The 14,136-nt window shown below is 36.4% G+C and overlaps 1 protein-coding gene across 1 annotated transcript; it reads left to right on the forward strand.

The window, feature by feature from the left end:
- The first annotated feature begins 863 nt into the window (after positions 1 to 863).
- Positions 864 to 11,620, forward strand: LOC135682760 (uncharacterized). The gene is made up of 9 exons (XM_065197783.2): positions 864 to 1,847; positions 3,044 to 3,088; positions 4,372 to 4,790; positions 5,015 to 5,211; positions 5,824 to 6,131; positions 6,795 to 6,922; positions 7,570 to 7,735; positions 9,179 to 9,324; positions 10,967 to 11,620. Exons 1-9 carry the CDS (start codon positions 1,405 to 1,407, stop codon positions 11,485 to 11,487), a joined length of 2,373 nt encoding a protein of 790 aa, XP_065053855.2. The 5' UTR covers positions 864 to 1,404; the 3' UTR covers positions 11,488 to 11,620.
- The last annotated feature ends 2,516 nt before the right edge of the window (positions 11,621 to 14,136 follow it).

The raw sequence follows: 14,136 nt of genomic DNA on the forward strand, positions 1-14,136 counted from the left end.
ACGCCACTTACGAATGCTGCAAGTTCTTGTCTCGACGGTTATTTTTAATTTTGCTATGAAAGAGCAAGTTAAACTAAAACCAACAAGATTTCTCTCTAGTCTCAAGCAACACGGCGAGGTCCCAACATGGACGCTGCAGTGTGGAACCAACGCTGGGCTAGGGAAGTTCAACCCAGTCTTTTTCAGATCAGTGGTCACATTAGCATAGGCTTTCCCCCCTCAAATCACTGTAATGGTATTTCATAGTGGTCTGTCAGGTTATTTGGTCCAAGTTGAATGCGAGAAATTTATTTTTGATGACGACCTTGCTACCAAATTTGGTTCTCTATGGCGCTCCCTTCCTGCACCCTGTAGCCAAACAGTTACGTTACCCTTTGCAGGTTACTAGAAATAATTCCTGTTTATTTCTTATCTCGCATTTCAACATTCAGGAACTTTGAATAATTGCTCTCTTACTGAATAACTGCATCATTTAAAAGAAACCTTTGATATAAATGTTTCATTTCTTGTGCAAGAATAGAATTCTAGAAGTACTAAATGCTGGAAAGGTATATTCGTATATATATATAAAAAGTTTGAGTTATTGGTCTCAAACTTGCTAACTTTACTTCTGTAAATAGCAACTTTATTTCTGATTCTGGAAAGTTGGAGCACAGGAGGGCACGCCTCCCATTTAACGATCGTATGTCTTTTTATAGGTCAAATTCCTCGGCAGTAGAAATTGTACTGCAAATTGTAGCGGCCTCCACACAGGTCTCAGCTATTTTTGGCCAGGATTGTAGTACCTGAGCCTCACACCACCCCCATCTTTCCGGCCCGAACTGGCTCTCGACTCCCCACATGCATTTGCCTCGTATTAATGCCACTCTCATTTAAAGATGTTAAAAGTCAGAGACAACGCACTCTTGCAAATAGCCCAAAAAGCGTACGATTTCGCCACCAAAACGAAAGGATTTTTACATATGGCTTAGAATTGGTACTACAATCCAGACAAAACGGCAGGACCTCCACTGACTGGGTTACGAGATTTCCATATATTGATTTGCCCATCAGTAATAACTGTATGCATTGCTTCGCATCTCACAGCTTTTAACTGTCTACCGGTGTTGCGATAAATGTTCTAAACAGGTGTTTGGAAAGACCATAGAAGAAAAGCATCGGACACTTCACCTGTTGGCGGGGCCCAAAAGATGAATACACGCAGGAGCGATAGGAGCATGAATGCGAACATGTGGTAGCTGATCAACAGATTACGGCAACCAAAGCAGCCATTTTGATTATGTGTTGTTTTATGTGAATAATTGGCATTGTGACGATAAAGGCATGTTCAAACATCTCTAACTTTTCACAATAAGCACATCAATATGGGACCTTTGTTCTAACATCGAGTTTCGGATTTGAAGCATGTCTGGACAAGCATTTTATCGAAGTTGTTGTGATTGTGTTTTGGAGCGTACTTCCTTCTCTGCTAGAAAAATGAAGATTGCAATTGGACTAACGCTTGTGCTACTTACGAACTTTATTAGAGCTGATTATAATCCAGGAGACAAAGCTGCATCGTTTATATTACCGACATTATCAGATCCTTTAGTATACAAAGCATTGAATAACACAAACATCAAGCCACCTATTATTTTCCATGAGTTCAATTCGAAATCGGGATTTCTTGAAGCACTTTGGAATGATGATTTCTCTATTCTGGAACTTTTAAAGCATTCACCAAATAATACCCAGTATGTATTTTTCTCTTCGGAAAAAGATGCAAAGAAAACTGCAACATGGATGCAGCAAAGATTCAAATCCGTTATTGCAAAACATTATTCTGGGGACACTGGGAAAAATCCAAAGTAAGTGGCCTGTTTATGATGCAATTCCTTAATTTTGAACCGTCGTGAACTTTTCTCAAGCTGTTGTTATCACATTTATTGCTCACTTCTCTTTTCAAAATTTGTTAACCTATCATATTAATATATATGGTTCATTGCGGCGTTTGGTAGTATTTATATCCTGTTTATCAGACGTGGATACGTAAGAAAGTTCAAGGCATAGACATGGACATTAGTTATATTTATGCAAACATATTGCTTATTTGATATTTATATTTCATACAGCAGAATCTGAGATTGTCTTTTTGTTTATTATCGCAAAACGAAACTTTCTCTACGATCTCTGAAATGCAAATGATCGGTGCCGAAATTTTTAGTAACTCTTTGAGAACTGCAATTTTTAGTATAATAATTTCGAGTATTATTACCGTTATTTATTTGTGTATTTTCTTTTAAACCAAAGCCAACCAATAGAGAGTCAAAAAGTGATGACGTCAAAAAGATGACGTCACTATTTTTATGAATTTTTATCATAAAAATACCCCTAATTGACCAAAATCAGATTAAGAATATGTTTTAAATTGGCAGAGATATAGATATGGCCAGATAACCACAGAATCTTCTCCAATCGAGTCATTTTAATTTTGACTTGGTTCTTAAAGCTGTGAACCAGGCCAAAACAGAAGCAATTCATAAGTAGAACCCAGTTCTTTCACTCTCTATATCCTTGTTAGTCTGCAGCAGATTCAACTGATTTTGCACTCAGGCCAAGTTACAATAGGGGGAATAAGGGTTGTGACCCCCTCCCTTGAGAAAATATTGAAAAACAAGGATTTTTTTATTATCCGGGCTATTTGTCAGCAAATTTTCAAACCTGCTGGCAATAATAGATGGTTCACTCAATTTGTTGCCATTCGGCCCAGTGAGCCACACCTTGGTTTTCCATTGCAAATTACCTTTGTTAAATGGAAATTTGTCCCAATAATGTTATTTTAATATAAGTTGATATTATCATTAGCCTAGTTGTCATAATTGTCATAATTGTGCCATTTGTTTTATATTTGCATCTTTAAGAAGTATTATCTCTTGTCTTAACAGAATGATAATAAAGTGACTATTAAAAAGGATTATGATATAGTAGGACTCTTGTCTACTTGTTATTGCTTGATCTCTACTATTTCTTGCGGACAAATCTAAAAAGAGTCATTGAATTTCAGAAAGTCTGAGAAGGAAGAAGATATTGGTCAAAAGCGGTTCTTGAGGTAAGAAATATGCATGTAAATCTTTTTCAATGGCTTTTTCAACGATGATGAATCTTGTGTAGATATTATACTAGTTTCTCAACGCTTGTTCTTAGTACTATGTCTCTGCTTAGTTGTATTGAAGCACATCAAATACAATTATATTACTGATTCAAAAATAATATCGCAAGAAATTTTTGTAAAAGAGAACAGTTTGTCTCAAAGTCTTTTTTGTCGAAGACAGTACCGAGGGGCAAATCACTCTAAAAAAATCTCGTACACCTTTTGTGAAAATCCTATTGTTTTATCTGAAAATTCTCAGAAATCCTTTTGTTTTAAGCAAAATCTCATACGCTTTTTGCAAGTGTGAATCGCCCCTCGGACAGTACAAGTTTTTTAAATGCTGGGTGGCGAAGTTTAGAGAGTGATTTAAACGGTCAGTTGATGCAGAATAGACGCCTTCAAGCAACAACTGTTTCTCTTGTTCCTCAATTTCAGATAAAGCTTTGTCAACAACGTAGTAAAGCTCGATTTTTTTTAAAATGTCTTAGCCATGATAATTAATATTGTCAATTTAGAAATTTAAGTTAAAAAGGAAATATTTCTATTTCTGTTTCATGTTTCAACTGAAAAATGCGTCCTTATTGCTAAATGCTAAGCGATCAACAAAGTGCCGCTCATTTTCAACAGAGGCTATAGAAATATTTTACATTCAACTAAAAACGACTCTGGAAAAACCAGTCGAGTCAGCGCACAGGCTAACTATGGCATTCCTTATGTCAATATGTAATGGCTCTTTCCTCACTTGAGAGCGCTTATTGCCAAAATAGCGGAAAGTGGTGGCCCTACTGCATTTCCAAAACTTTACACAAAAATCGGCGACGGATGTTCCTGGTTTACTGCCACCTGTAGGGGGCTGTTGAATCCCCCTAGCTCTAGCTAATTGAATGCTTGTGGGTCAGGGTCTTATCCAAAAGTGATGCATTCTGAATTGAAATTGCTTGCTCTGGAATTAGGTATCGGTATCGAACATCTACAAGCTTTCTTAGAACTGATGTCATAAATCCTTGGCCATATAGGCTAGCCTTTGTGTGACACCCATTGCTATTAGGTACATACAGGGCCTCCGACGAAGGGGGCCGGGGGCCATGCCTCCCCACTTTTTTGCAAAACAAAATAACCTTTCACAAAATCGAACCATTGTTATGAGTGTAAAATTCTCCCTGCCCCCCCCCCCATTTTTCATCCTGTGTCGGAGCCCATGTTATAGAGAAATTAATTTCTCCTGTATGTATCCATTTCAGGAAAGGACTACGGCATTTTCCCAAACCATACAGAGGCATCGAGCGTCGATCTTTAAAAGAAAATGAGTTGCTTGCCGACTATGTGAATAGGCATGCTGGGAAGAAGCGTTCATTTCTCAAAAGCAAAGCAACACTAAACAAAGGCTTTGATCTATTTACTATAATCGAGGACAACGACGATAAGAAGCTGTATGAAGAACCTCAAAAGAGTGAACTTGAGGAATCCTCGTTATCAAACAGAGCAGCAGTTGAATCTAATGACGAAACCAAAAAGTTTCTGGAACAGTGGATGAAGAGGTTACATTTTGTTACCATCCCTACTTACCAGTTTGGGAACTGGATACCACTTGTGACATCACGTTGGTACTGCTCTGGCCATGGCTGCGGCCTTGATCAGGCCTCCTTTGAGGGTAAAGCAGGTATGATGATTGTTTACTACTTTATCTTGTTGCTATGTTCAGAATTACGTGTTTTTCCACTGACTATTGATTAAACCTGTACAAGTAAGAAATTCATAAGCATTTTGTTCAGGGACCAAGAATCTGCTCGTCCTGTTTAATGGAAAGCGTTGTTAACTAAATTTTGATAAACTCATTTGATAAAAAAGTTGCTTCATGACGATGCAACTGCTGTTTTTGTGTAGACGGAGACGTCAAGTTTGTTTCGAAAAGACTCGACGCTCGATACGACTGGCTCCCATCACCGTACACCCTGAAGGCAAAGCACCCCAAGACGAAGATTGTCGACTACGGAGATGGTTGCAGCGTTAAAGAAAAAATATCTGCAGCATCATCAATTATTCTTGTCAGTAGAAAGGGATCTTGCTCGTTTTTCGAGAAGGTGAGCAAATTTCTCTTTCCTTTTTTCACTTGTTTTTCCAACCGTCTTGAACGACCGACCGGTGCAGAAAATTAGAATCCTCTTGTACTTGTACTACATGTCGGAAGCGTGGTATTCTATAGCTGCCTAGCATTTAACGTTTGAGAGTTGAAACTGAGCGATAACGTAGATCGCAGTCCAAATTCCCTTATCCTTATCAGTAGAATGACTTCTCAAATAAAATACATTACAATTCTTTAAGATGATCTCTTCTCGAATTGATTTGTCAACATAATTGTCTAGACTCCAATCCTGAGAGAAAACCCCCCATATTGATAGACTTTGCTATCTTTTTAGTAGTTGCACCGCCTTATGTCAGACATTGCTATTCAAACCATCGATGTACGAGGCATTCTAGAAGCGGGGGCAAAAGTTTAGGCAAAAAAGAGACACCATCGTGGGCTGCAAATAGATGCTTTACCGAGTACAAGAACCATGTCTCACAACTGAAACTTTTTTGTGTGTTGCGAAATAGGCAGTTAATGAATCATTTATGTTTGTAATTTAGCATGAAACGTTATTTGCTATCAAAAAGCCTTTGTTGTAACTAGAGCTATGAAAATCTGATTTCAGATTCAAGTGGGAAGCAAGGCCAAAGCAATAGCAGTGATTATTTATTCAAATGAAAACGAGGCGCTCACTGATATGACATGCGTCAAGGAAGAATGTGCAACTGAGCTCAAGCTACCGGGTACTATGATCACGTTTGAGGCCGGTAAAGCGCTATTGGATCTTTTAAAAGAGGGCGAAGATATTTACGTGCGATTTCAGCATACTCCAACTCGAAACTTCTTCTTGGCTATTGATGAACAGGGCAAGCTACAGGAGCTGGGCTGGCTGCTCTTTCCATCTATGCGATTTTTGACGTATCAAGCAGAATGGTAAGTGGTGAGATCTGAGAATGATCATCTTGGTAATTTATCTGAGAAAACTGTTTTAAATTACCCTAGAGGTGACACTTAATTATAAACAAGTTAAAATATTCGTAGAAATTTCATATTCTATGGATGACAACAGTAATGCTCGAGATGTTATCATTGCAACTCACTATCTATCACACTCTGCAAGAAATTTTTGCTTTTCAAGCTGTAAATTCATTATACACTGACTGGTGAATCAGGACCAGTAGGGATATTCGTTCTTTTTCAGAATTTGAAAACTGTTGCTCGTAAATCTCGACAAATACGCACACTCACAACTGTTTAACCCTATGCAGGGTCTTGCCGCATATTATAGCTCTCTCATTGTTATTATAACTATAGTGTGACCGTCGTATGTTGTGTCTTATTAACAAAATTCAAGCTGCTTTGCAAGACTAAATAAAGGAAATAGTACAACATTCATTTTACCTTAATTGTAATTATTGGATCACAAAATTCTAACAAATCATTTTACTTTTATTCTATATAGTTGCATTAATCGTTGCAAACATTTAGCTGCCTTCTATAGAAATTTAACTAAATAAGCAAATATGACATTCAAAATTCATTCATAATAACGTCAAAAAATATAATTATGGTTTTTCGCTCTTTATCTGTCCATAGGATGAACTACATGACAGCCTTATTGAAGAAGATTTCGAAACAAGAGAGGACCATTAACGTCTTTAATCACACCATAATGCATGGAAAAGTTGGTGTGGTGAAAAAAATACCAATGCCCTCACTAAAAGGTAAAGTATCTTGGCTTTTTCTTATTGGCTCGTCCCATGCTTTTTCACTGTATTTAAAGTAGACTCGAGATTTTTATTGTCTCTTACTAGCTTTGTCTGAATGCAAGAGTAAACAAATTGTGATAGCTTTTTCCCCATTTTACTTTACCAATTGGCACCAATCCGCCTTTTAGATATTTTTGTTAGGGGATAAAAGTTTGAAAACCATTCGAATCTAAATGCATGAATTTTCACCAGACACCATTTTCACCATAATTTTCTGAAAAAATATAAAATATAATATCTAATATCTATATAATATCTAAGTGAGAATAACTGTCTACCAGTTTGTCAAACAGTGTTCGATGCAGCTGTACACGGTTTGATGTAAAGAGTAGAACGGTTCTAAGTTGCAAGGCCCTGTTTCATACTTAAATAAAACAGAAGTCAACAAAGTACGGTTGCCATATGGTAATACTAAATGGTATATCTGAGCTTTTAGCAGTACAAAACTCAACATTGCTCGTTTTCAACAATGGATCTCGATGGTTATCAATTTTGAGTGATTTTAAATGCACCCCCCCCCCCCCCGCCATCTTGTAACACGTATGTCTCCCTTCTTCGCTCAACCAATACAAATAGTTTTAAATTTTCCTGTATCTTTGTAGAAATGCAGTGGCATAGTCAAATTTACCTTGACATGTCTCTGAGTTGTCCGGGGAATACCGACTATTCTTGTCCGCATTGGGACCATACTGTGCAACTCTTTCTTGATTGCGGAGGAGGTCAGTTTGCAGGGGAAGAGCTTGGTCGATGGATCACGCCATTCAGAAGGTACTGTTTTACTGTCTTTGCAGGGGGAGAGGGGGGTTGATAGCAGAGGATGGTGTCAGGACTTTTTGACGATATCTGAAAATTTTATTATGAATTATGAAATTATGCTTTATGAAAGGTCAACAATCTTTTGAATAAAATTACCTTTGTAAGATAACTGGTTGACTTCTTAGAGCAAAAGCAAATTTTTCAATAGTTCCCTACTATGTATTCATGCTACGTTTCACCAAACTATAAAAATAATAATCAATTTGTTTAAAGTTGGCCTACATAGCTATTTACAGTGAAATGAGCTAAGCCAAGCCACCTGTTGAAACTTCTACATCAAGTAAATACATACAAGATTAAATGCATAAAATTTCAAGTATATATAAAAACAGAATTAGAAGTTTAGTGCTATAAAAATCTGAGCTACTTAAAACGATAGTATTAAAAAAATCCAAATTGTGGTACGAACGTCCGACATAATTTGCATGTGCAGTCGGTGCCATTCCAGCTTTTAATTTCTTTCTTAAACTCATTGATAGATTGAGCATTTCTTATGTGCATTGCTTTTCATTTCATTCAGCAACATTTTTACAGCGTGTATATTAAAGATCTATTTACTTATTGTCATAAGCATGAAAAAGAATCAAAAGATTATAAAAAATTTGTCCGCTAGTATTGCCTAGGACACTGAGATAAACCTGAAAGGTTATCGAGCCTAGTACCCTATTGCATCCCTCTATATTTGATAGTTTCGGATCCGTAAATGGTTGTTCGTACCCTTGGTAGCATAAATTCATCGTTGTTTCTCAAATTATAAACAATACGACGATCTCAAAAAATCTCCCTCGTAAAAAGGCGGATTGATATTTTCCTTTGTTTTAAACATTTCAATCAAACGATTTTGCAGATGCTTTGAGATTTTTAGTTTATTAGAGACCATGTATCCAGATACTGTACCATACCATGTATACATTAAGGCATGTTGCCACTTCAAAAAACCAAGTAGAAAGGGCATTGATCAATATGTGTTAGCTCTTTCTTTGACACATGACCAATATATGTTAGCTTTGCATGAGACTTACGATGAAACCTTTTCAAAACCCTTGACTGTATTTTGTTTGCGAGAACATCGATTAGGTTGATAAAAGATTTTTACATTTAAAACTGCATCTATGATTTTGCAATTCTTGTAACATAAAGAATTATTTCTGGCAATATTGCTATTGTCTGCTTATTCAGCTTTAATATTTTGTTAACTTTCTAGTTGCAGATACCAAAAACAAAGAAAAACGTTAAAAATTGGAAATTGATAAGGGAAGTAAGAAACTAGCTTTAATTGGGCCTTGTAGGAGAGACAAGATGTTTTTTAAAGTTGAGACAGACGTAAACTTAAACTTAAGTGGCATTACAAGCTCACTTATTGTCCTAGTTCAGAAATTGTCTTCTTATTTATAGGAGAATTGGTAGATGGCTGACACCGATAAAACCTTTAATTCCAATGTTTACGTCAGAGAATTGCACATTCACAATGAAGACGGTTCCCTGGGCAATGCCATGGAAACCAGCACTACGAATCCAACTTTCACCGAAAATTCCCAAGAGTAAGTACAACAATCGCTCATTTTCATTGGAGGGATTTCGCTGTACAGCCAACGCCCTCTATAGAATAAATAAAAGCAGCATTCAATCATTCTGAGTTATGATAAAACACATCTTATCGCAGCTAACTTTTTTCTACATGGATGAAAAATTACCAGCAAGAGGATGTTTTGAATCAGTTTCTTTTCACCGACACGATTTTTTATACTTCATAAGATGTTATTATCCCTAATAAGGCTGCTTTATAGCAATGTCGTCCTTGTAAAATGTTATTATCCCTAATAAGACCGCCTTATAACAATATCATTCTTGTAAAATTGTGAACTGGTACCACATTTTCGTGCATATTAATCAGAAATGGACCAGAAGGAATTTTGGGTGTATAAATCTAAGAAATTATGAGAAACGTTGAGAAACTGGAGGTCTTACAAAGTCAGGCTCAAAGTCTTACAAAAAGTGCCTATCTGTGATTTTAAGTCCCAAAAATGGACGTAAAATTTTAATGATGTCTGAGCCATGACATTGAACTGCTTGATTGAAATTTATATCACTTGTTTAAAATGATATGAATAGCAATATGAGTTGGCATTGAAGAGAGATACATTACGAACCTAGAAAGGCATTTTTGGATTTTCTACATTGCGGGTCTCAGTCCCTCACTCAAGACATTATAATTTTTAGCATTGGAAATATGAAAAAGATTATTAAACAATGAATTTAATATCGATTTTGATTGTAGCACAGCAATTGCTCAAGTATAGGTAATACAGTGAGTCAATTTCATTGGCAGTTATTTAGTATGAAAACTGCATCGTTTTCAATCGCTTATTAGAACCTTGAAAAAAATCCCTCTGTTTAAAGATTAAGCACAGGATTTAAAGACAATCCGATTTTGAAAACCCTGCCGAATGCAATCATTCTGAAAAGAAAATATCAATAACTATCGTTGAAAGTCTGAGAAAGTGAATAGAAGCACTTGTATCAGGTAAACATTTGCTTAGCATTTGTGATAGACTCAACTCTGACGAAATATGCAAACAATCGCCCTTTTGTGCACTCTACTAAACCTTCCAGGCGCAACTCAACAAGAAACAAGGCCCTTAATCCTAACTATTAAATTTATATGTGTCTTTTCAACAATTTCCTGTCACGGGCTCGATGCAGTTAAAGTCGTTGTTCGTTGGGTACTGACATGTTCTCCCTAACAACTGACATTTCCCTTTATAATGAATGAATTGAGCCCACGAAAGCAAAATTCCATACACAATACTGCAGTTTCAAAATTTCCAACGGCGTTGTCACTAATCAGCATCCTCGAAAAAGAGACCCCAGTCCTATCTTTTTCTCTTGTATCCTGTGCTAAGTAAATCTCATTACCCAATCCGGATTTAATTAAGGCATTTCTAGAATGATGCAACCACTTTGTATTGATATGGAACGTTGTTTCTTTTCAACAAAACCTCATTGTCCATTGACTTCTTTACTTTACCTCAAAAGCAAATGGAATCGTGGTATTTCTTATGGCCTAATCTTTTCCTCAAGGCCCCATTTTTCTGTAGCCTTTATGATACCCTTCACTTTTAGAGAAAATTTTCAGTCTTTCAACTATTATTGTTGAAGTTGAAGTATTCTGATATGTTCCAGGTGAGGCATCGGACACCTTGGTTCCCTACAAAATCAAGAAGCTTTTTAATGGTGGAACGTTTGACAAAGGCTACAACAAGAAATATAAGCCAGTTGAATTTATCGTCCCAGCCAATGCTAAGAAAGTAAAAATATATGCCGTTATAACAGGACATGGCAGTGATGAGAACAACTGCGCGGAATTCTGCGTCACTTCCCATAACTTTATAGTGAATAAAAAGTACACGAACACGCGTGTTTTCAGTAATGCAGGGACACCTACTGGCTGTGCAGATCGTGTTTCCGAAGGTGTAGAACCGAACGAGCATGGAACATGGTTGTATGGCCGAGATGGCTGGTGTGATGGTCAAGAGGTTGATCCTTGGCTTGAAGATATTACTGATCAAGTAAAAATGAATGAACAAGTTAATGTTATAACTTATCGTGGCTACTTCAATGGTAAAGATCCGGCACCAAAGAGTAATCCAGGCTATATCATTATGCACTCTTTTATTGTATTTTACAAGCCACTGGAAAACTAGTACCAAGATACGAGTTTTTAACCTTCTTTTTTGTGGCTGTAGTAAATTTTTTTAATTTTCTGATGCATGAGGTATCATAGTTTTGTTACGCCGTTGTATGTAAACATTTTGCATAGATTTTGTAACGGAAGGACTTGAATTTTCTCGTTTTTGCTTACTATAGCTGACTCAAATTTGATTTGCCCCCACCTATAGCTTCAGATCATCGAATAGGAATATGCAAAGCAAAGCAGTTTTTGATAAGGTTGTGGTAGCTTTCTTTTCTGCAACAGTCGTCATGTCAGGGGAACATCGACTAAAAACATAGCTCAAAAACCTGTTTGTTTGATTAAGAGGACATTGGATACTCCCATACAGGCATAGAATCGTGCAGTTAAGAATAAAGAACGATAGCAACAAAAACCTTACAAAACTCGCAGCTTTCAGGTATATTTCAGGGTGAGCTTTATTGTAGCCAACTCTCAACGGAATCTTAAAATGCAAATTATTTTGAATGCATTAGTGTTGATTGTCGACTTTATGGAAGCTTAGCTGAAATTTGTTATGTTATGAGTGAACGGCAGCAGAGATTTAGGGAAACAGATTCAAATAATGATATCACAAGGTTCTAGTTGGTTATATTCTCACACACACGAACATGTACCGAATTTGATTTTGAGATTCAAGATTGTTCAAAAAAACCTTTTTACAGAAAGGGTAAGTTGCATGTAAACACGTTTTTAAATGTCTTAAGATCATGACATTGAGTTCACGTGTAAGTGGGTGCTGCTCGTTTCTACAGTTGCGCTTTTAGGGTAGCATTCCTAGTAAACTTTCTGCTATGGGTAACTGGCATGGAATCACTTTATTCTTCCTTGTTTTCTGTTCTCTTTTCTACCAAAAGCATTAATGGTATACCAGCTTTATATAAAGGTACATAATTACTGTATGTAAATAAGCACAGTTAAAGTTTATAAACGTAGTCAAAATATTTTAAGACATCGTAGCCTTTAAGGTCGATAGAAATGTTTGTTGTTGTTGCATAAAGTTTGCACGGACAAACAAATTAACATTGTGACAGCAAGTTTCGAGCTCAAAAGACATTTGCTTGGCGTTCCGCCTGGTATTGATCTTATAGCTTGCAAGACGATCTCCACTGTCAATGTCAATACAGTGGAAATTAAACTGGTTAAGTTGAGTTGACTATGGCAGGAAGCAAATGTAGTTGTAATGAAGTGGGACTCAGTAGATAGGATCTGCTCAAGGTAAATAGCAATGACTAGGGCAAATGAAAAGACAGCCGAAGATATTCTTTGACGTCCGCTTGTAAAAGGATAAGATAGACAACGCCTGAAATCACGGAAAATTCCAAAAGGAACTTAGGGATAATAAATTAGTGTTTCATTAGATAAGAAAGAGCACTATAGTACAGCAAACAAGCCTAAGAATTTCGGCATGAATGATCTAATAAAGCTCATTGCGGGTTGTCTTCGACGAAAATCTTAACACATTTCTAGTAAAACGTGTGTGAAAAATTCATTGTTGCTTTTTCTCGATCCAGCAAAATTGTGATAGAAACATTTTCCTGGGATTAAAAGGAATGAAGAGATTATTTCACGAGGGGATCCTTTTGAAAACTCAAAGTTAGTAAAGGGGAAAGGTTTTTGTCCTATCAGAATAGCAGTCTTTATCTATCTTTCCGTCAATTTCACTCCCAATAACAATTGGTTCGTTAGTGTTAGGCATCAGGCCAAGGGCAATAAATTTCCTTCACATACCTATTGTCAAATGAGAAGTCAAATTCACTTAGCAGATATTTTAATTTTACTTCTAAATGAATATTGATCGATATTAACTCTTAAATGCACAAGCATTTTACATTGCCAAGTTATCGTTACCTTGTTTATGTAGATTGGAAGCAAAAACTTTTGCAAATTTGTTACTTGGCAAGTAACATTAAATGTTACTTTGCAAATTTGTTACTCTATCTTTCCTTCATCAAAAATTAAACAGAATTTGTTTTATTGAAAGAGGGAAAACTTTTATTTATCTAAGTTTTACATAGCAACTTTCCTGTTTATTTATCACAATGAAAGAGGAAAAGGTCGAGCGTAAAACTAAAGTTGTAACTGATTGCATTCTATATATCGGGCCTTCATGAAACTCTTCAAATCATTTCTCTGCAAATGTATATCTTGAAGCACAGCCCTTTAAAGAAGGACTGTTCTCGACATGGTGCATTTATATCTAATATACTGTCATTGGGCCAACTTTGTGTAAATATGATGTTTACTGTATATGTACAATTCAAAATGCCAAAGAGCTAGTAAAGATCAGTATTTTAATAGCATTTCAAGACAGCCACCATAATCGATTCTGGGAATGTTTTAAATACCAGCATGAAAAACCTGTAGAAGTCACAAGATAAACGTCAGCCAGAAACTAATGTCTATTAGTCAGCCTTCATCTTCATTTTAACATAAAGACACAATGGCTGGATACATTGATACTATTGACTGGGATTCACAAATCATAATGGACACTTGATTCTAGGGCGCTCAGGAAGGCTGCGTCTTCCTAGACACAGGGCTTGAGAATTATCTTCAATTAGCTTCGACATAATTTGTACAGGTTGTCGTTGAGTTAATAATGCATGCCTTCAAGGAGGAC

Source organism: Rhopilema esculentum, chromosome 16, assembly GCF_057945365.1.
Source record: "Rhopilema esculentum isolate cy_ngs chromosome 16, ASM5794536v1, whole genome shotgun sequence".
In the NCBI taxonomy this organism is placed as follows: Eukaryota; Metazoa; Cnidaria; class Scyphozoa; order Rhizostomeae; family Rhizostomatidae; genus Rhopilema; species Rhopilema esculentum.